At 34.9% G+C, this 23,266-nt stretch overlaps 2 protein-coding genes across 4 annotated transcripts in view; both read left to right on the top strand.

Annotated features, from left to right (window-relative positions):
• LOC129245813 (glycogenin-1) overlaps positions 1–18,610 on the top strand; it is a 43,759-nt gene extending 25,149 nt beyond the window's left edge. For 2 of the 3 annotated variants that reach the window (XM_054884212.1, XM_054884211.1), the window contains one exon: positions 12,025–13,327. In XM_054884212.1, coding sequence (XP_054740187.1) covers positions 12,025–12,249 — 225 coding nt within the window. In that variant the 3' untranslated portion in view covers positions 12,250–13,327. Of the gene's footprint in view, positions 1–6,528; positions 7,312–12,024; positions 13,328–17,301 lie in introns of those variants that run through there. The other variant, XM_054884213.1, reaches the window with a different exon arrangement.
• The window catches only part of LOC129245812 (uncharacterized), a 45,673-nt gene extending 25,150 nt beyond the window's left edge, over positions 1–20,523 (top strand). Inside the window, exons 2-3 of the mRNA XM_054884210.1 lie at positions 18,617–19,831; positions 19,893–20,523. Coding sequence (XP_054740185.1) covers positions 18,617–19,831; positions 19,893–19,960 — 1,283 coding nt within the window. The 3' untranslated portion in view covers positions 19,961–20,523. The remainder of the gene's footprint in view (positions 1–18,616; positions 19,832–19,892) is intronic.
• Positions 20,524–23,266: the final 2,743 nt, after the last annotated feature.

The raw sequence follows: 23,266 nt of genomic DNA, 5'->3' as shown, positions 1-23,266 counted from the left end.
GGATGGCGCAAGGTCTGGACTATACGGCGGGTGGGGTAGGACATCCCATTTGAGCGTTTCTAAGTATGTTTTGACCACTTGTGCAACATGTGGCCGAGCATTGTCATGTTGCAAAATAACTTTGTCGTGTCTATCGGCGTATTGCGGCCGTTTTTCTCGCAGTGCTCGGCTCAAACGCATCAATTGTCGTCGGTAGACATCCCCCGTAATCGTTTCATTCGGTTTCAGTAGCTCATAATACACAACACCCAGCTGGTCCCACCAGATACACAGCATAACCTTCAGGCCATGAATATTCTGCGCCGACGTCGATGTTGAAGCATGGCCAGGGTATCCATACGTTGCCCGACGTTTTGGATTGTCGTAATGGACCCACTTTTCATCGCCAGTCACAATTCGATGCAAAAAACCCTTTCTTTTGTGCCGTTGAAGCAGTTTTCGCATGCCATAAAACGGCGTTCAACGTCTCTTGGCTTCAATTCATACGGCACCCAATGGCCTACCTTTCGGATCATTCCCATGGCTTTTAAACGTTTGGAAATGGTTGATTGATCAACTCCCAAAGTTTTTGCAACCTCTTCTTGCGTTTGAGCCGGATCTTGATCGAGCAATTCCTCCAATTCGGTATCCATGAACTTTGGCGGCGCACCCTCGCGTTCTTCGTCTTCCAAGCCAAAATCACCACTTTTAAAGCGTGCAAACCACTTCTGGCACGTTCGCTCAGCTAGAGCATGCTCACCATAAACTTCCACCAAGATACGATGACTTTCGGCTGCTTTTTTCTTCATATTAAAAAATTCCCCGCAAAAACACATTATTTGGCACGAAATTCGACATTTTCAAGTGTGGTAAAAATATTGTTGTTTACGCTTCAAATAAAAAACTTATACTGACGTTTGTGCCTTACGACAGTAGCTGTGGAATGAATGTTTGGAAATGTGGATCGATGGAATAATAATCAAGTTACGCCATCTGTTGTAAAACCGCACGAACTAATTAATAGACCTATTAATTTCCTTTGGTACATTTAGTCATTTGGTAATTTAGGAGAGATATCTAAATCTTGTAAAGACCATCTGGTACAACAAGCTTATCAGCCTATTCCAGTGACTTGTTCGGAGTATAGTGAGGTCTGGGGAGCCGTCAAGTTTTTCCTCACACCAAAGAAGACAATTTTATTTATTTAAACACCCATGAAACAGAACATATATATACACTGCGTTAAAAAATTATATCACTAGTACTTAATGACAAGTTTGAACAATTTATTTGCTTCTTATTTCATTTTAATATTTTTTTTATGAAAATGTAATTCATATTTTCTTCAACAAAAAGCATAAAAATCCAAGTATCAAAGTTTGCGTAAATTAAGAAAAAAATCAATAGACTTTCATAAAAATTGCAAATCTTTAAATCAAAAATTTTCGGAAATTTCTTGGGTATGCAATTTTATATCTCATTGAATTTTGGTTTTAAAGTTCAAGTTTGAGGAGGTGCAAAAATTGCGTTGATTTTAAAATTTTGTTTGCTCTAATATTCGTTATAATAATAAAATGTACAAGAATACCAAGTTTCCACTTTATTATACCACAATTTCTTATTATTCTTTAATCACTTCCCATTAAAAAGTATGAAATTTTTGTGGAAGCATGTAGATTTTTTTTAGTAATTTGCACAAAGCTTTAAACTTTAATAGGTTGGAGGGTCTGAAACGAAAAACAGTATTTATTAATATAGAGTAGAATTGTCGTAGTTTCTGTAGAAGAATAAATCACATTTTCGTAAAAAAATTATTTAAATTAATTGAGAAGCAAATAAATTGCCAAAATTTGCCAGTAAGTAATGGTGCTATAATTTTCCAACGCACTGTATTTATCGATTCACGGTATAAATTCACTGCATTGCCCTCATTGATTCTCAACTGCATTAGTGCAATTAGTCAATTCCCGCACAAGTGGATGGTAGGTGACAATAATAAAATAGGTCGCCACAATAAGTTGGTTTATTAAATGTTTGTGTTTTTGGTGTTTTGTTAGTGTACTGGTTACAGCAAGTGAATCTCTCAGTAAATAGAAACATTTGAAAATAGGCAAAAATTAAGTGACAGGAGCTCTGTTGGTTTAAGTGGTTGGTTGAAGTTGATTAAAACCAAACAAAAAATGTATGCAACAACACGAAACCTAAATCTTGTGCGTCAGCACTTATTTCGTGTCAAAGCAGCAGGATTATAAAAAAAACAATAAATGTTCAAATTTTTTTTTTTTGTAAAATCACCATAGCAAATATCAAAAGATCACTAAATACTCTCTAAATGTTAATGTAAATAGTTTTCAACACTTCGCGCATCATTTGATTTTTTGTTGCTAGCACCATTGCTCACACACACAAAGACACAAAGCTAAATATTTGTGTTATCTCTGTAAGCGTGTCGTTTTAAAAATATATTTATTCGCCCGATGAGGTCAAAAGCTGGTCGGCCCTCTTCGGTTCAAACTAATTTTTTTTATTTACTTTTTTTCTTAGTTTTTGTTTGGACTACTTAATGCATTGCCAATATTGCGCCAATAGTAATATAGTATGTGGAGATGCCACTAATTACAAATATTTTGATCTTATTCTTGTTTATATTTATTTTCTATTTATTTGCTCAACCATTTTTGACAATTTTTGCCTTCCGCCAGTTACCGCTGCTTGACAAAAAAAAAAAAATATTCAACTTTTTTTCAGACAATATGATTTGGGTAAATATTTAATTTCGAAATTTACCATAAATATTTGCCTAAACTCAATGAGCGCATCACTTAAGTAAGCCAATAATCAAAAATAGTGCACGAACACTTTTGCAACTACAAAAACAACTCGCATTGTGCGAAAAATATTTATGAAGAATGTGTGCCTGTTTCAGAGCGGCATCATTTTTAATAAGATAAATGCATTTTTTCAAAACTTTTAATATCCATATATGTACGTGTATGTATGTATAGTGGGTACATTTACGAGTTTGATATATACATACATATATGCTATATGCACACGGATGTGTGTAAATGTAGAGTGTCGTTCGTTTGATTTTTCGTTGCCAACCGCCTCAAATCAAGTCATGGCCGCCACACCCAAAACAATTTCCACGCATAATTGGCGCAATCACCACCGCAGATTTATTTCAAAATCGTATTTTGATTTTGAATTTTTTCAGTCTCATCCATATTTTCTGCTGTATGTGAGCGAATTTCGCTTGAGCGCAAAATTGGCATTTAGCCAGGTTGTGAAGTAAATAAAAAAAAATATAGTTTATTTATACAATGACGGCAAAATAGGTTGAGGATGTATTGTATAGTATATGGAAATTGAGATTGTACAAACATATGTATAACATTATATGGACAAAGAAGAAACAACTTGAATGGCCGCAGATGTAGAAGATTATTTTTTCTGTGTTAAATAAAAATAGATTAAAATTCTTGGTTCACTTTGCTAATTTTCCTGCCAATAAAAATATTGTAGGGAGGGACGTGTTTTATTTTTTTTAAGAAAGGAAATAAAATTAGAATTTAGTAATTAGAGTATTTTCTGTAAAACTTGTTAAATTTTGTTCTTTCCATAAAACAAAAATATTCTTGCTGTAAGCTTAAAAATGCTGCTTTAATAGTGAGCGAGTGTTACCCGACCTATTTTTATAATTTTCGTACCCATTTGCATGCTAAAAAGATCGATTTTGAACCAAAAAAAAAAACTTTTTATGGAAAAACACTTTATAATAATATTTCCCTAAAAATGAGTGCAGCTGGGATATGTAGAGTTTGCTAAGTAAATTAGACATTTTGCAATGTGTGTGTCAAATTTTTTTAAGCACCTTCATCGGTTTTAGAAATACTTGTGAAAATAGTAGCACCTCATTATTTGATCGGTGTTAACTATTTTCATTAATTTTTTCATAAAAGAAGGACTCATAACGGAAGCTTTAATTGGGAACATTTCGTTATTAGTTAATAAACAAGTTAGTTCCGAAATCAGTTAATAACCAAAAAGTACAAGCGTAAAACACAAAATATACCTTGATTGCTTTCAATTTGCATTTCGGAAATTGCAGCAATGGTGACTGGAGGCTGTGATTCAGTAGTACATACTTTTATATGATTTCAAATAAAGTTTATAAATTTTGTCTAAAATATATTATAAAACACTTACCTACATTCTCCATTTTAATCACTATTTTTATATAAATTTGGAACTTTTACTCAATTCGCAAATTTTAATTCCAGTTTATTTTTACTTTGCGATCAGTTTTTCTCGCCTGCAAATTCTTGCAAGTAAAAATGTATCCAGTTAACTGCCCGTCAAAATGAAATGCCATTTTGCCCTCTCAATTTCTCCTACTTTGCAAGGTGTTTGGATACATGACCTCCAAAACCTGATAATTTGATTTTTTTTTTATTATGATGTTTAATTTTGGGTGATTAAGTGTGCGTAGTTGTGTTTATTAACACAGCTAAAAATTCAAATCAAGATCGCAAGCGAAAATTCTCGCCCAAAGTGAAGAAAAAAAAAATTAAAATAATAAATGAGTACAATCAGCAAAAATGCTATGCAAGCAATGGTCAATTATTTGGCGTGAGCTGTACTTTATAGACATGTAAGCCAAGATTATTGCGTAAAATTTTCCACGTGGTTGAATGATAAAGACCAACAAGTTGAAAAAGACGACGGCGTCTACTTAACCACTTCACTCTAGGAAACTCTCGGAAAGATTTTTTATTTATTTTTTTTTTTCAAAGTAAATTTCCACAATTTTAAAGTATTCTTCTGGCGTTAAACGATTCATGATGACTTGCCAACCTTACTGAACAGAAATGTCAACACAGTTAACCATTCCCAGCTGTCAAACAATAGTTGTGGATATCGATAGGTCTCATGCAGCTAATACTCGTACATATGAACCATTTTTGCTGACTAAAACTTCTTCAAGTTCGCACAAAATGAGCGTCTCTCTTGCTTCGAACAGTCACTTTGTTCTCTCGATTTTTGAGTGGTTGATAATGCTTTGGTTTCAACGAACATCCACTAGCAATAATTAGAAATAACTACTAAAAAGTGTTGTGTTATCGAACACGACTATTGCCAACATACAAGGCGAACTGGTTTGAAACGATGGCTCAAAAATAAAAAATTCTTGACGCTCTTTATTACTATAAATTACTCTGAACCATGGAAAAGTCCCAAAGGTTAAAAGAATGTTAAACATTAAAAACAGTTGTAGAAAATAATTTTGTTTAAATTTTGTCTTCTTCTTTGAATCATAGTATATAATTTTTAGAACATTTATGAAAGGAATTAAAGGTGCGATAAAGTAAAATTGAAACCAAATTTACGGAAAAGTGCATTTTTCACATAGAAATTCAATGGTAATTTGCAAAGCATTTTAGCCGCACGAGTAAATGTTAAATAACAAAATAGAAGAGGTGCACTATTTTTGTGGTCATATAACAAATTTTGAGGATAGCATCAATAAAAAAACAAAAATTTGGCAATAGAAAATAAGAACAAAAAATAATCAAAAATCGGAGGACTATGTAGCCTAAGAAATTTGAAATTTTTATTAACAACAAACCTTCCGACAAACACAAAACGTACGAAGATATGGAAGATGGATGGAAATTATGGATATACATACATTCAAATTTTTTTTCTCAAAATTTTACGTTGAAGTTATGCTTGAATTGGTATTTCGCAAGCGGGATAAGAATAGGTCTAAAATTCAATTCACTTTTGATTCTTTATTTTAAACAAAATGTTACTAGAATTGTAGGAAATTTGAAAGCATGCATTTCCGAGCAGATCTATTGCATAGAAATTTGTAATCGCCTGCTATAATTATTAACATAAAATATGGAGTTTATTGTGTGAATTATAAATATCAGCCTACAATGAAGTTAATCACTGAAACTTTAGAATTTACAGGTCTTAGAAGTTATTTAAAGGCTAGTTTGCAATTTAGTACAGCTTCTAATTTCCGCATCATGTTTGGCCTTATCGCCAATTCTACTTAAAATATTTCATTTCTAGTTTATTAAGGATTATAACAATTTATAGAAAATTAGAAAGAATGTATTTATATAAGCGTTTGAAGCATTTATGCATGCTACTAGCTTAGTTATATCTTTCTACTTATAATTTATTTTACTTCTCTTGATTTGTTACTAACAACTGCTAAAAATTGTTTTTATATTTTTCGCATATTTAACATGCCAAAACCCCATTAATCAAAATTAAATTTAATTAAAAATAAAAATAAAATGACAATAAAAATAATCCGAAAATTTTGCTTGGAACGCATTTATGATTTGACTCACTCATGTGAACACGCTAATGTAATACAATAACAAAAAAACCCAAAAATATTGGCCTGCTTTGCTGTTAACAACAAAAATCAAATAAAATTTCACCGACAAAATCGCAAAAAAAAAAAAATTAATAAATAAATAAAAAATAAAAACTGAAACGAACGAAAATCGAATGCTGAACGCGCAGTGTGGCGCAATCGCTCATTATTATTATCATTATCAACCACAACAAGCACAGCAACAACAACATGACCACTACCTTCATCACTACGAACATGAACAGCATCAGCACGATCATCAACATCATGAGCATTCGCCCTCACCAACTACGCATTTTTATGAATTCGGTGAAGTCAAAGAGTTTCGTGATCCTTGGGAAGATTACTATGAAAATTTAGCCAGAGAGCGAAGTAATAGCATCAAAAATAATGAACAACAGCAACAGCAAGAGTGGCAACAGCATGCAGCATCAGAGCCGAAGTCAGCGCCGGCGCCTGAATGGCATGGAGGAGAAGTAGAACAGTCTAGTAGTGAAGTGCGATCGCGTGATTGGTCGCAGGAACAAAATGAGGCTAATAATAACCGAGAACAAACTTGGCAAGAACAACAAGATTACCATCATGAAGAACAAGAACAGCAGAAAGAACAATACCATGACTATGGTTCTCATGAATCCCATACACACCATGAAGAAAGTCAAGAGCAAAGTACAAATCTTTCAACCAGCGATCTCAATGCCAATGAGAATGCTGAAGCAACAGCAACTACTAAGAATCAAACTATAATTTATGAAGCTGATATTCATAACGAAAACACTGCCCAAAAACAACAAGACTTTTCGCCTGTAACGCAACCAATGCATACAGATGATACAACGACAAATACCATTAGCGCTAGGTGTAGTACAGATAAGCAAGCATTCCGTAGTGAAGAAGTGAATGAAAAAGAAAACAAAAATAATAACAATGAGGTAAAGTGACGTCCCACGAGCATATGACAAAGTACAATATTTACTACTGAAGTATTGAGTAGTACATATACAGTACATGGGTGTGTAGTAGTTAGTAATGCTTAGATGGTGATGCAATTGTTTGTAAATATCTGGAAGCTGTTCCAATCGTCCAAAATTGTATCATGTGTAGTTATATTGAAAAAAAAAGTAAAATAATATGTAATCATAATAATAGCATGTCATAAGCTTTGGCATAGGCGGGCTATCTTTGGATACTGTAGAACGTATTCTAGCTAGTACAAAGGCGGCGCTCTGAAGTTTTATCATTAAATGGCTTTCTACAAAAAAAAAAACTTCGATATCATCGTTCATTAAATATTTGTTAGTAGTTGCTCATTTTGTATGAATAATTTTCGTAGATACCACGTCATGTCAAAAGTCATGTCATGCCATTTCAAATTGTTTTCAAATGTAAATATATCAGTAAAACTTTCCATTTTATTTGCTTAAATTCATACTTCACATTTACAATATATATTAAGTTATGACAGTGAAATCACTTTTCTGTCAGATTATGTCATTAGTCATGTCATTGTCAAGAAGCTTGCCATGTCACTGTCATATTATTAGTGATGGTAAATGTTGCATCAAAAGTAAATTCGAATGATCACTCCAAACTCATATCAAATGTAAAGTCAAATGTCGTCTTACAGTTCATTTCGTATTAAAGTGTATTGTTTTGTTGTCACACTTTTCAGCTCATACGTGTGCTCGTCATTTTATTTCATTTGTTTATGTTTTCTAATACCATTCATTCACGTTTTTTTACAATAAAAAAACTCAAAATAATAAAAAGAAACAAGTAAAATTGTTAAATAGTCTCAGCGTCTTATCCTTCCCAATTCAAAATCCAGAAAGCAAACTTATACATATCAAGGACAATTTAGTAACATTTTCAATCTCTACACCTTTGACTCAATACTCTGGGTACTTCTAGAGCAGCTAACCATAAATTCGCTAGCCTATGAAAACTTTTTAAAAAAGTGGTATGTGGAATTTTAAGTTGTTTTCAGGTTTTTATAAGCAACTCATGGCCATGCATCTCGAGGTACATTGTCAAAAACATGATAAATTGAAGATCTATATTTAATGTCCGTCCGTCCATTATTTAGTCTCATTTTTATAGAGCAAAGACATCTTTGGTAAAGCAAACAAAACTCGCTCAGCATAGCTATAGAATATTATAATGGTAATGAGCATTTTTTAGGTCAAAACGAACTCAGTAGAACCATTTCTTTAGACTATAAATTGTCAAGCTTGTGGTCAGAGATAATATGATTTCAATGGCATACACTATTGATAGCAGAATTCACAGAAGAAGAATATGTATTCACAGTATATGGAGTATGTCTGCAGTTTTTTAATAAATCTATCTTCAAACGGCCTGAACCACCCAATTGGTGACCACCAAAAGTATAAGCACCGAAACCCGATTGAAATTTCTCAGTGGGCATTAAACATCAAATGATAGGAAGTGTTTTTTAATAGAAGTTGCAAATCGGCAAACCTACAATTGTTGTTGTTGTTTTAACAGTAGAATTTGTTTAAACCTACAATTGCAGGTTATGTTGGGTAGTTTCCCTATTTCTACCTGACAAATACATACTTGACATACTTATGTGTTGATCTTAGAATACTTCAACCTTAAGATTTATTGTGGCCCATTTCAAAATTTTTTTAAGAGTTACTTTCAACCCAGCTATCGATAGGAACTTTAGTGTGAACTCTCGCTGGAATTCGTCCGACTCTCACTATTCGATGATTGCCTACGTCTATTTTGTCTTTGTTCATTAGCGCAGATCATTTCTCAGATGCATATAAGTTGCGTTCTTTATTGTATAGAATCTGCAGATTTCAGTGAGTTTTTTAATGGAATTTTTGAGTGTTTTAGAAGATAAGTTTAAGAAAACTTGAATAACTCGCCAAAACTGGACCAGCTTCGGCTTTTACGGTATCATTGGAATATGTATTTTCTAATCCTTTTCTCATTGCTTAGAAAATTAAAATATTCACGCCTCAATTTTTCTTTCGCAAAATATCACTCTTTAGATTTTGCTGCTAAAATATTCAAACATTTTCATGCAACCGGTTTTTTAAGCTTAAACACTTCTATCACTTGGGGTGATATTTTGGAAAAATATTTTTAAAAACTAATTTAGTATGAGCCCGAAATATATTGGCCAGAGTCTTACAATATAACAAATTTTATAATGACGATTTTTTGGAACAGATAGTAATACACGAGTGTTCAAAATAGTAGTCATCATCATCAGGTAGCGATTACAGCTCAGGGTGAGCTTTAGCTTCATCCACAATTCTCTTCCAATCTGCACGGTTCATAGCAACAGATCTCCAGCTCCTAATTCGTAGCTTTTTCAGGTTGGCTATGGCTTGGTCAACCCAGGTTAACCTTGGACGTCCTCGGGCTCGGGTTTTAAAATAGTAGTAGCGCGTATAATTGCCAAATTTTAACTCTGTTTAATTTTGTGGTTTTATTCAATTCATTTTATCTCTTTATATCAATTTACCAAGAGCTTCCTCTAGTAAATAATATGTGAAGCTAGGCCTCAAAGTTTTATGCTATGCCGAGACTGACTTTTTTCATCCCCACTTTTCTTATTTTTCCACGAGATCAATTCTTATAAAAGAATTAAGAGAATTGATAGACTTTGTCAGGATCTTCCTTGAAATTTGAGCTCTTTTATTTCAGAAGTTTTTTCTCTGCACTCTGGACTACTAGGTGACTAGCAAAGTGCGTTCTCAACGTTAGTTATGACTGTTTGAATAGCTTACCTTAGAAAAACTTATGTTTCCATGTCGTACTTAGTGTTCCATGATGGAACAGCCTCTAGGCATCAAGACTTTTGACGCCCATTAATTAAATTATTTTAAAAACTCGAATCATCTCATTTAATTTAATATATTACATTATACAGTTTTGACCCATAAGTATCACCAAGTATTATACTTCATATACGATCGTTCTATTCACTTCCATGAAATCATATGTGGAAATCGAATCATCTGATTGAAGAATTATGTATGCATATACGAATCACATATCATTTCGTTATCATTTCTGTGCTTTTGAGAAAAAATCATATATCTATTGTATTTTTAAAGCAATATTTCTTTTGAAGTCTAAGATGCACTTAATCGTATTGAATTTCGCACAAAGCATACATTTTCTGCAAATGATTGAAATCACCGCTAACCATAGTAATCTTTCACAAGTTGAATGACGGAATTCTTTGGTGTCTTCATAGGATGATAAATGCTAATAATAAATAAATACTCATAAATTTACAACAACAAAAAGCATATATGTTTACCCAGCAAGTTTACGTTTAAAATTCAATGTTCTGTGTTTTTAGATACTAACCCAGCTTTTATGGCTTTTTATGTTAAACACTTAAATATTATATGTACATACACTTACTTGGGTTTTGTCACAAAATATTTGCCGATATTGGTATAGTGTAAGTACATAGATGTAAATATGTTTATTATATATAGACATTTACTATACTATATCCAGATAGTGATGGGAAATATTGAGTACTTAAAGAGAAAATTGGGTGTGGCAAAAAAAAAGTTTTTTTTTTTAATATTGCTTTGAAACAAAATAAAAATATGACTTTCGAAAAAATATCGAGAATATGGGAAATATAGAGTACTTGAGCGAAAATTCGGTGTTTTTAAAAGTATCAACTAATTATTTAAAAAAAATATGTTGTTTTTCAAAATAAAAAAAAAAACTGTTTTGCCAAAAAAATATGGTTTTTGAAGAACAAAATATTGTTTGCGGAAAAAAATTGTTAAAACAAAGTTGTGTCTGAAAAAATATTGTTTTTGACAAAAAAAAGTTTCTGGAAAAAAATATGGCTTTTGGAAAAAAAATATTTTTTTTGAAAAATGGAGAATCGAAATTATCGAGAATAAGGTATCGGGTACTTTAAAGAAAATTGGATATGATTAAAAGTAAAAATAACAAAAAAAATATTGTCAAAAAAATATTATTTTGACCAAACAAATATTGTTTTGGCAAAATAAATAAATATTGTTTTGGAAAAAATTTCCTTTCGAAATTATTGGTTGCGAAAAAATGAGAATTGTAAATATAGCCAGCATTTTAATCTTCTGTAATCTTATAGCACTTAGTTTTTTTACAAACTTTCAATTTGGAAGTTACCCATAAAACAAATCTAAAAACATTTCGCCAACGATCCTAAGAGAGCAACTAAAAATGTCAACTAACTGAGCACTGGTAAGAAGCCCACATTGAGCACAAGTATTTATGCGGAACTTAATGCTGAGTACTTTGAATCGATACTAGAAAAAAAAAAATTGGGTATCATTATTCTCTTTGGAAAATCTTTGCGACTTGCAGTATCCATTCAGACCACCACTAACTGGCTACAAAGAAGAGATGTGTGAAGAGAAAAAGCACTTATTGTGCTCATATAAATCATTTATATCATATTCAATCCTTTCTGACTAACTAATAATCGGCAAATATTTATTGACCAATGCAAAAGTTTATAAAAATATAGACTCATAAACTTCACGTAACTTTTATCTGGGTACTATTCACATTACCTAGAAAACATACAGAATAATAAAAATGCATAACATTGACACTTACTTTCTTTCACCTCCGTCGCTTTCTAGGCTGGTTTGGCTGGCGCTTTGTCACAGCTGCGTCTCGGCGAGCAACGTACTCCCGAACAGGAGGCCTACGAACAGCTGATGCGCCGCCAATGCTGGGAGGCAGGACAAGTCGATTATGCAGGCCAAGACTCTTTCGATAATATTTGGAAGAAAATAACTAAAACATTGGAATCGAAGCCCAGCGCATCGTTGCCACAGGAGGAGGATAAGTCTGGTACTTCATAAAAATTTTAATTAGAAACAAAAAAGAAACAAAAAAATGAAAACATCTTTAAAAAACGAGAAACATTTTCAAGCACTTGAAATCAAACAGACGTCCTCCACTGATATACATACATATAAATATAAAAAACAAAAAATAAATAAATAAAATTTGCAAAAATGCACAAAACACACTGCAATCATCTTACATTTACAATGAAGCAAAGATTTTTGCTAATAAAACAAGGCACAACGAACAAACTGTTTGCATCTACTACTCACACCAATGCAAACGCATGCACACACCTAAATAAGAAAAAAAACATACAAACAAAAATATTTATTTTTTTAAAGCAGCTTACAAAAAAGTTGCTTACAAAAAACAAATATTTATTTGGAGAGAAATCGGCCTAATTGTTAACTATGAAAAAAAAAGTTTTGATAATTTTTACAACGTTTAAGCAAATTATTTACTAAACACTAGTGCCAAAATTTATTTTAAATATTTGTAACACTTAAGCTGAAAAAATACTCATATTTGCCACATTCATTACACCATCAACATTGCAATTGTTAAATATTTACACAATTTATTAATTTTTTATTACTATTCATAAATTTTTTTGTTATAAAAATTCTCTATCGAGTGCATCAGTTGAATATTTGTTACATTTAATTCAAACATTTTTTATTAATTGTGTATTGTTGCTCTCAAAAATCATAATTTAATTACAAAACAAAAAAAAAAAAACACTGACTATTTTGTAAGCCCTTTTTTGTATTTCTAATAAATTTTTCAAATTTCGTTCAAATGATTGTTTCGAATTCTATGGAGTTGTGTGTGTGTTTTTGGCGTATATTTTATATATTATTCTACTACATACTTGCATACATGCATAAGTAGGTACGTATTTTGAGAAAGGACATTTTTGAAATTCTTTTGCAACAAAAAAAAGCAAACAAGACAATTTTTCACTATTCACTACTTTGACATACGAATACCATGAAAAACAAAAATGCAAAAAAAGTTCGTTGACTAAATTGTTAAAATTTTCGAGCAAAACTTATTTGTACTACAGAATAAACTAAATTATCAAACGTATTTGTATTTTTATTTCATGAAATGTTTTAGTGTATTTTTTATGCATTGTCTGCTTATATAAATTTGTTTAAAACTTTTGTATTAATTTTTATCTCTTTATTTGCAGCACACTTTACTTAATGTTCGTGTACTTTGTGGTTCACCTGTGTAGAGCAACTTATTTTGTACATTTAATTTGCATCTGCTGTGTATTCATAAATGTAACCCTGTTAGCGTTCATGCAGGAAACCCCAACAGCCATTTTTCTAGTGTCAACATTTTTTCATTGAAATTACTGGTGAATTTTAAAGTCAGAAATCCGGAACTAGTCCATTGCACTTCAACAATGGGTTATTGATGTTGTTGTTGAAACAGCATAAAACCTTTCCCATAAATTTCTGAGGGTTTGTTATTGTAACAGCAGAAAACATTTCCCCTAAATTTGTGGGGAGTGACAGCGCTTGGCCGATTTCAATTCCAGATCGTTCCACGATCAAATCGATTGTCGTGGGAAGGCTTCAACACTGGATTGCAACTGGTGCTTGATAAAAAAAAATTCTTGATAATTCCTACTGCTATCGTTTTCATTATTTTTACACTTCATATTCTTCCTAAGTGGTGTACTAATTGTGGGGAAAAAAATCAGATTACTTTGTTGCCAGATGGTGCAGCGTCGAATATTTGCAGAGCTTATCTAAATAATTGGCGGCCGCCGTAGCCGAATGAGTTGGTGCGTGACTACTATTCGGAATTCACAGAGAGAATGTAGGTTCGAATCTTGGTGAAACACCGAAATTAAGGAAAACATTTTTCTAATAGCGGTTGCCGATCGGCAGGCAATGGCAAACCTCCGCGTGTATTTCTGCCGTGGAAAAGCTCCTCATAAAAAAATATCTGCCGTTTGGAGTCGGCTCGAAACTGTAGGTCCCTCCATTTGTGGAACAACATCAAGCCGCACACCACAAATAGCAGGAGGAGCTCTCGGCCAAACACCCAAAAAGGGTGTACGCGCCAATTATATATATAGTATAATTTCTTTTTTTAATTGGCGCGTACGCCCTTTATACCTATATATAAATAATTCACTGGCCTATGGCGATCTTGCCATGAAGTTGATATAGTTCATTCTTCATTGTACATAGTTCCATTAATTTCTATTTTGTTATTGTACAGGTATATGTTTATATTTTTTAAATTTTATTTTGTTTCAAATCTTTCTTTCAAATACGAGAATTCTATATTCCGACTTACACAAGAGCTTAATGGTTTTATGATTATACAAAAATTTTGTTATAATAAACACTTTAGTCTAACGTATTGAAATTTTAATTTTTTCGAAAAACAATTTATTTCACTTTTTTATTCTTAAAATTCTGCTGTGGAATATATTTCTTATATATAAATCCATGCTTACGCAAAAAACTAAAACTTTTATACTGTGCACTTGTGCCGCAGGATATTATAACTTTTTTCCCCCATAACGATTGTATATAACAGCACAAAGGAATCGAGACAGATATAGATATATCTGTTATAAATAAAGGGTGATCAATTTAAAGGTATCGGAGTTTAAATTGAAACAAAACAACTAAAATTAAAATTGATTGGACAAAAATTAATTCATACAACGGTAAAATATATACCGATAGTTTTCAAAAAAGAAGGATAACGGTATATCCTTGTATGAACGAAGTAAAATTACTCAAATATGGCACAAATGATGCAACCCCAGAAATATATATGACGCATGTAAAATTTTGTTAGCATGGACGGAGCCAAGTCCCACAAATAGTATTGAGGTCGCATAACTGGATAAGCCACGGCCACTTTTTAAATGTTAAAACTGAAATTCTTTTCATACGCCTGATGATAACTCTCATTGTCTATGGGTTGATTTTAAACCAAAAAGTAATGGCGAGCCCAAAATAAGTTTTTACTAAAATGTGCGCTGTATATAAGGTTCAGATCGGACCAATTTCAGCCTTCCTGACTAGCTTTATTAGCACTCTGTTTGAGGAAACTAAATCACTGTTATTTATATGTTTTCATTAGGCCAAGCGCATCACTTCGAATTACAATGAAACCGAACCTTCTGAGTTTTATAAAGTGCGTATTCTGTCCCAAAAGTACCGGTAATTGGTCAATAAAATACAAAATTTGTTTTTTCCCTTAAATGTATTTTAGCGGCTTCAAAGTAAGCTCTTTTTGAAATAATTTATCAATGCCGATTGATTTTTGGTTCTGACTTCTAAATGTCCAAATTGTGATCTCTTTACGTTGCTAATAGTGGAAAAAATCATTTGTTTGATCAAAGATGTAAAACCAGCGAATTTTAAGGAAAACTACTGATTTTTTCAAGATTTTACTATAATTTACAATCGAAAAATATCTGGTAAACATCCGGCGTCTTTTTGAACTCAATATTGACTAATAATAGCATAAATATTTAAAATTGTAAAAAATCAAGTGCAAGTGAATATTCTTAATGATTTTCTTGTGCTTGTAACCGATAGCATGGCTTAGTTTTTGCTTCAACTTCGACTTTATTCCTCAGAAGTGATATTAATCGCTTTCAAAGTACTCTCTATAAACTGCAATGGCACTAATGCCAGCGTTTGGTCCAGCACTCGAAACATTTCTGGAACTCTATTTTCGGTATAACCATCCGTCTTCGATTTTTCCTTCGATACTTGCTTTCAGCTGTTAAAACGCGTTCCCCAAAGTGTTTAAAAAAAAAAAAAATCGCAGAGAGTCATATCAGGTAAATTTGATGGCTGTTGGGTGGCATTCGTTTCGTTCTTGATCGAAAATTCACGGATAATGATGGCACTGTGTGACGGTGCGTTATTATGGTGCAAAATCCACGAGTTGTTATCCAACAAATCCTTTCTTTTTTGGCGAGATCGCTTCATGTAATCGTCTCATATCACACCAATAATATTCCTTATTAACTGTCTGACCTTTTGGCAAAAATTCGTGGTGTACGAGTACAATTCTGTTGTTATCCATAAAAGCCTTGAGTATCGCGTTTTGGTGGTTTTTTGATTCTGGGGTGTCCGGAGCTCTCCACTGCTTCACCTGATCTCGGGATTGTGGTATTGTACTCATAAACCCACGTCTCGCCTCCCGTAATGATGTATTTGTTGAATGTTAAGTCGGATTGAGTCTTAAAAATCATGTCTTTGGCTATATCAAAGAAGTCCCCTAACAAAAAAAAAAAGAGCATCACCTGGCGGTGTTTCCGGGAACTTGCTGCTATCACGTAAAGAGTAAAACTGCGCAATTATTACAGCTCGAACACACCCAAAGTACTCTCGTAGTGTAAAACCCAAGAGTTTTTCTAAGCAGATATAAAGTTTTTCAACGAAATCGCCCTATCGCATGCGACATAACGCCCGTATAATTCTCTTTACTAATTATTCGCTCGTTCACGTTTTTATGCTTGGCAGTCGATTTGATTTATTGAGTGAATTTATATTTAATCCAAATGCGTACATACGTATATAAACAAATATTCTGAAGTCTCTTATTATTGCGAGTTTCCGCCCCATATAAAATATTTGTTACGTTGAAATTCAAACAAGAAGAGAGAGCCACTTATTAAAAATTAAGAAATTTACTGTTGGTGGAATTAGTTTTCTTATTGTTATTAATATTAGTCTGTGGTGTGATTGTTATCGGATTATGTAAAATGTAATTGTACTTTTCTGTTGTAACTCCCTTATATTTTTCGAATTGCACATATTTTTTTAAGGAAACCCCTCATTAAGCTCTAGTCTATCCTCTAATCTCATTTTTTGATACGTTATCAACTGAATTCTGGTTCAACATCGTTGATTTTGTTATCGTCATTCGATCACTCGCTCATCAATCATGCAGACATCAATCGAAAAATCATCAAGTTGATAAAAATAATTTTTTAGCTGAGGAGTTATGCAAACAAAAAACGGCACAGAACTATTATAATAGCCAAGGTCGTACTTTTTTATTTTCAGCCATATTTCATTATGAAAATCCAATGCCTCCTCCTCCTAACAACTTTATCCCTTTACACGTAGTTGGCATTGAACCAGTGGAACCTGAATCGGAACGCTTGGAACGCATTAATCGCATGTTGCAAGCAAGCGCTGCCGCATTGGAAGAGCAGAAAGCGGAGAAACTACAGCCACGACCACTGCTGTCGCCGGCGCCTACTAACACCACCGCTTCGCCACGGAGCCGATCGCCCGCAAATAATAACACTAATAGCAATAACAATAACAATAACAATACTAACACACAAGGACAAAATGTGCAAAAGAACCTCAAAAGAACGGCCTCACCAAAGCCGCTACAAAAACAAATACAGACACAACAGTTGCCTCAGCAACAACAACAGACATTACAGAGACAATTGCCACAGCAACAGGAATCAGTACAAAAGCAAGTGGCACAAGCCATACAGCAAAGTGCCAAAATAATGCAACAGTCGCCACAAACACCCATACAGCAACAACCAACGTTGCAAACACGACCGCCACAACAGCAACAACAACAAACTGTACAACCGCCACCACGCAGACACAACGCAACACAACAGCAACCGACCACACAACAACCACAACGTCCATTGCGCCAGTCCCAACTACAACAACAACAAGCACAAACTTCACAACAGTCGCAAGCTCAATCGGCAGCCGCCAAGCAGATCCTTAGCAAATCCAATCGTAAAAACAAATAACAATTACTAAAATTGGTGACATGCTATGGTTGTCTGCTGCCCGTGTGCATCCTTGAGGAGCTCGCGGGCGTACGACTACCAAACCCGGTACATTTATGAGTACAAAAGAATTTAGTTGAACTCCCAAATTCCTAGTATAGCTGTAGTTATAATTTTTTCTCCCCAAAACAAAAGACATTGTAGATATATACATACATGTTTATCTATTTAAAGACGTAACGAATTTTTACAATAACTAACTCGCTAACAAACATACAAAAAAACATACTAATCTACATAGAGTGGATACTCGCAAAGGGGAAGGGAGCTACGCTTAGGCGTTGCTGTAAAGTGCTTTACTGAACGAAACTCAGGCTTCGAAGTCTAAAGTTGTTTACAACACCAATTAGCTGAATAAGACGCTTAACACTAAACTAAAAAAAATAACTAAAAACTAAAAAGTAAAACCAAAAGAGAACTAATACACAAATAAAAAATCCACCGAATATTTTTTACTCACACACACACTTTCTTTCCACACGATAAATAAAACACACAACAACAAATTGTTCGACACATCCAAACAACATCAATCACAATCCACTCTACAGAACTATTGACTTCCGCTGATATTGAGGACGGTAAGGTCGAAGTTGACCCCGTCACCAAAGCTCGCACCGAATACAAAGTTATCGATGGCGGCTATGAGGTACGCACCACCACTCCTCAGCCGAATGGCACTTTGAAGACCTCTGTACGCACTTTCTGGGATCCCAAGCCCGTCAGCGAGGAGGATATGAAACGTGAAGCTCAAAATAAATTGGAAATCCGCAAGCGCTTCGGCAAGGAGATCCGCATTGATACAAAAACAACCATGTTGACGCGTGAGATCGAAGGTGGCTACGAGGAGGTGTACACCACCATCAACGACGATGGTACACGCAGCACGCGCACCAAGACTTTCTTCGATTCGGTGCCAGCTGAAGTACCTGACAACTACAATCCTCCTGCGGCCGATAAGAATAAGAAAAAGACGTTGGTAAAAAAATCGTCGGTGGACTCCACGGATTCCACAGAATCACGTCGCGTTGTGCAACGCACCGACCAACAGCAGAGCAACTTTAAGCAACATACTACTGTGGAGGAGTCGCGTCGTGTGACGCAGAGTTCTGAGATTACGGAGAATAATCGCACTGTGCGCAAAAATTCGGTACAAGAGCAAAACATTAAACAGGTTACCACATCCAGCGGTGGTGCTGATGCAAAGGATAAGAAGAAGAAGAAGACTAAGTCAAACATCCCACCACCACCAGCCGACTTCATTCAGAACGATACCACTACGGTGGCTTCGAAACGCGTACCACATGGCGTGGAATATACATATTCTACTAAATTGGAATCGGGCAAAACTATCACCACTTCCAAGACCGTATACGAGGAAGAAGAGTCAGAACTGACTGAAGAAGAGATTCTCGCTTACAAGAAAACTTTGAAAGATGCTGAGAAGCACAAGAATGTTACCACATCAAAGAAGCTTAGATCAGAATCAGGCACAAAGAAGGTTGTACCATCCGAGAATCCCGGCGAAGTGACCACCGTTGAGACCATTAAGATCGAAGGTGGCACCGAATATCATTACACCACTGTCACCGCTGAAGGTATTGTCAAGAAGGCCGTTAAGACCGTTTACGATCCAGTGAGCAGCCAAGGTGGGGACGAGAGCGAGGAGGAGATTGTGGAAGAGTACGAGGAAGAGATTATCGAGCCAGGCGAGAAGAATGTACGCACCATTGAGACTGTGAAGCAGTTGCCTAAGAAATTCGAAGGTGAGCCCAACAAAAAAATGCAAAAAAATTGTTTGTAATTCCATATTTACTTTTTCAACAGAGGAAGTCACCGTCACCCATGAGAAGACCGAGAAAAAGGTAAAGAAGTCCATGATGATCAGCCACTAAAGCCAAAGCCTCTAAGCTAGTAGTTGCAGAGCTTTGCTGCCTGCGCAAGCGAGTGTGTGGAGCGCCAGATTCGCATCATCAGTTCTAATAAAACAGGGTGCCTACCATCTCTATATAACAAACAAAGAAAAATTCATTTAAAAATTTTTAAAACATCAACACGCACACAAATACACAAGCACACATATACACACGTTCGCATATCAATAGCACCCACCATCATGCACTTGTTTGTAACGGCTCAATAATACAATTGCGTGCAGAAAAAAAAAAGTATTGTGGTTGAAAATTAAAAACAAAAAAAAAATTTAAATTAAGAAATTTTCCAACACCTTTTGGTTTGAAACAAAATTATAAGCACAAAATTCTTTCGCATCATTTTCACATTTCAGAATCCAGTTGTATCAATTGTTGCCGGTTTTATACCAATTTTCGTCAGCCTTGTTCTAAATTATTTCACTAGTTATCTCGTTCCTTGATCAAGTTTGCTGAAAATGCACAAAAAATATATATTATGTGCTTCATAAATTAATATTATATTTTACTTAATATGTGAAACGAAAAGTAAATTCATTTGTATTTTAATAAAGAGTTTTTGGATTTGAAAAGAAAAATTTCCTCAGAAATTATTTGTAAATAATAATCAGCAAATGAGGTAAGCATACATTTTAAATCAACCCTGAGAGATGGAATAGTAAGCGCCAGGATGTAGCGACGAATATAAGTTGGCAAAGTTATATGGATATGAAAAATGTTCTACTGAAAATGAAATACTTGTCCCAACCATTAATAACTCTTAAAAACAAGTGCGTGTACAGTAGCGTAGTACACATAACAGAAGTGAAACTTTCAAGGCAGACAAAGAAAGAGGGAAAGAGGGGAAAAATATATCTAAATAAATTCACAACGTCTGTAGAGAATACAAATAGACAAAATTTACAAAAAACGGAGATGGGTTGACCGGTGTAGGTAAACGCCGGACACAAACCGTGGCAACAACGGGCACAACTCCGAGCGTTTATCATCCGCACAAACGCAGCGATTCCAGGACCGCAGCAACGGCACAAATTACCGCAAGGCAATACCAATAAATCCGACGTCGGAATGGATAGCACTTAAATAGTACTCAGAAGCACTACAGTAGCGTAGTACACATAACAGAAGTGGAACTTTCTAGGCAGACAAAGAAAGAGGGAAAGAGGGAAAAAATATATCTAAATAAATTCACAACGTCTGCAGAGAATACAAATAGACAAAATTTACAAAAAACGGAGATGGGTTGACCGGTGTAGGTAAACGCCGGACACAAACCGTGGCAACAACGGGCACAACTCCGAGCGTTTATCATCCGCACAAACGCAGCGATTCCAGGACCGCAGCAACGGCACAAATTACCGCAAGGCAATACCAATAAATCCGACGTCGGAATGGATAGCACTTAAATAGTACTCAGAAGCACTAGCCAGGAAACGGAAATAAGTGCCAAAAAGTAGGCACCAAAAAAAAAAAAAAACGCTACAAAATTGGGACCAAAAAACACCCCAAAGACTAGGCACCAAGGAAATATAGCGCCAATAAGTAGTCACCAAAAAATATATTTCCTACAAGTTTGCACCAACAAACAAGCGCCAAAAAGCAGGCAGTGTTATTTCTCACTAGAAATTAGCAACCACAAGGGAAAACTAAAGAAAAATAGCCTAAAGTGTATCTAAGACATATATTTATAAAGTATAGCTCTCTCTTTCCTTTTCCTCGGCGTTATATCTTTTTTCTCTTTCCCGGAACGAAAATGCCCAAAACTTTGCATGGCTTTGACATTTTACTCTCCATTCTCGCTCGTCCATCGACGCCTAAGAAGTTTCACTTAAAAAAAATCAGTCCTCTACTTTGAATGGAAGAGAAGTTGTAACACCACAGCGAAAAAAATGTTTTAAAAGTCAATGGTATTCTGTAGTCACTTGAAACTTGAAAGTCTCAGTGTATGAACGCGGCAAGGATGATAGATTTACAAGGTTTGTTTGTTTTTAATTGTGGTGAAAAAGAACATTGTAAGGAGAACTTCGGCTGTCACGTCATTTGTGAAATTCGGCAGCCGAATTCTGCACGATCATTTCACATGTATTCAAAAAGCCGTCCAATGAATCGTTGTTCAGAGAGCAACGAAGTGTCATTGATTAATTTCGTTCGTATATCACCAATGAAATCTCAGTTTTTCTTATAAACACATCCCTAGTGACATCACACCATCAGCTGATTCTGCCAAATTCGTTCTGGGCCAAATAGCGGTATGTTAAAGAGCATACCTCTAAAATATTTTCACCATGTGAACGCGGTCTAATAAACCTTTCTTGAAAAAGAGTTGCTAGCATTGAAAATGGTTCAGCAGGTACAACCATACTCGCTAGCGGCGAGTCTTGCTCGATTACTCTGTTGTTTCAATATGCAAATATTTCATGAAGTGAGCAAAGTCCAGCCATACCGAGCAAAGCAGTGGCGAATCGAAGGGGCCTAAGTAATTTTTCACCTTGAAAACATTTCACAATGCATGCAGAAATTACGTGCTGCAAAAGAGTTCATAAATTTGCTTGTGTTCATATGTTAGCTACTGACCGCCAATCGCGTCTAACATACGCTCAAGCCATCCTTAATCACCACCAGGAGGAAGATGATTTTTGATCAATAATAATCATGAGTGATGAGGCCCATTTCCATCTTAGCGGCTATGTAAATAAGCAAAATTTACACTTCTGGGGCGCTGAAAATCCGCGTGTAACCCACGAAGAGCCATTACACCCACTCAAAGTCACTGTATGGTGTGCTGTTTTCGCTGGAGGAGTCATCGGACTTTTTTTCTTCGAAGACGTCGCGGGCCAAACGATTACTGCGAATGGTGAGCGCTACAGAGCAATGATCAACGAGTTCTTTTTGCCGCAACTTGATGAATTGGGATTGGAAAACATATGGTTCCAACAGAACGGTGCAACGGCACACACTGGACGTGCCACAACCGATATGCTGAAGGATGCATTTCCCGGGCGCCTAATCTCCCGTTTTGGCGATTTGCACTGGCCAGCAAAATCGCCTGATTTGACCGCTCCAGACTTCTTTTTGTGGGGCTTTTTGAAGTCGCGGGCTTATGTCAACAAGCCTCAGACTCTTGCAGCTCTTAAAGACAATATCCGTCAAGAATGTGAGGACCTAACGCCGGAAGTTTTGGCCAAAGTGATGGAAAATGCCGTAAAAAGGGCTCAAATGGCAATCAACTGTGGCGGCGGCCATTTACATGACATCATATTCTCGACTTGA

This window comes from Anastrepha obliqua, chromosome 4 (genome assembly GCF_027943255.1).
Source record: "Anastrepha obliqua isolate idAnaObli1 chromosome 4, idAnaObli1_1.0, whole genome shotgun sequence".
NCBI lineage: Eukaryota > Metazoa > Arthropoda > Insecta > Diptera > Tephritidae > Anastrepha > Anastrepha obliqua.
The sequence above is the reverse complement of the archived record's forward strand: the minus strand, read 5'-3'. Positions and strand labels throughout refer to the sequence as shown.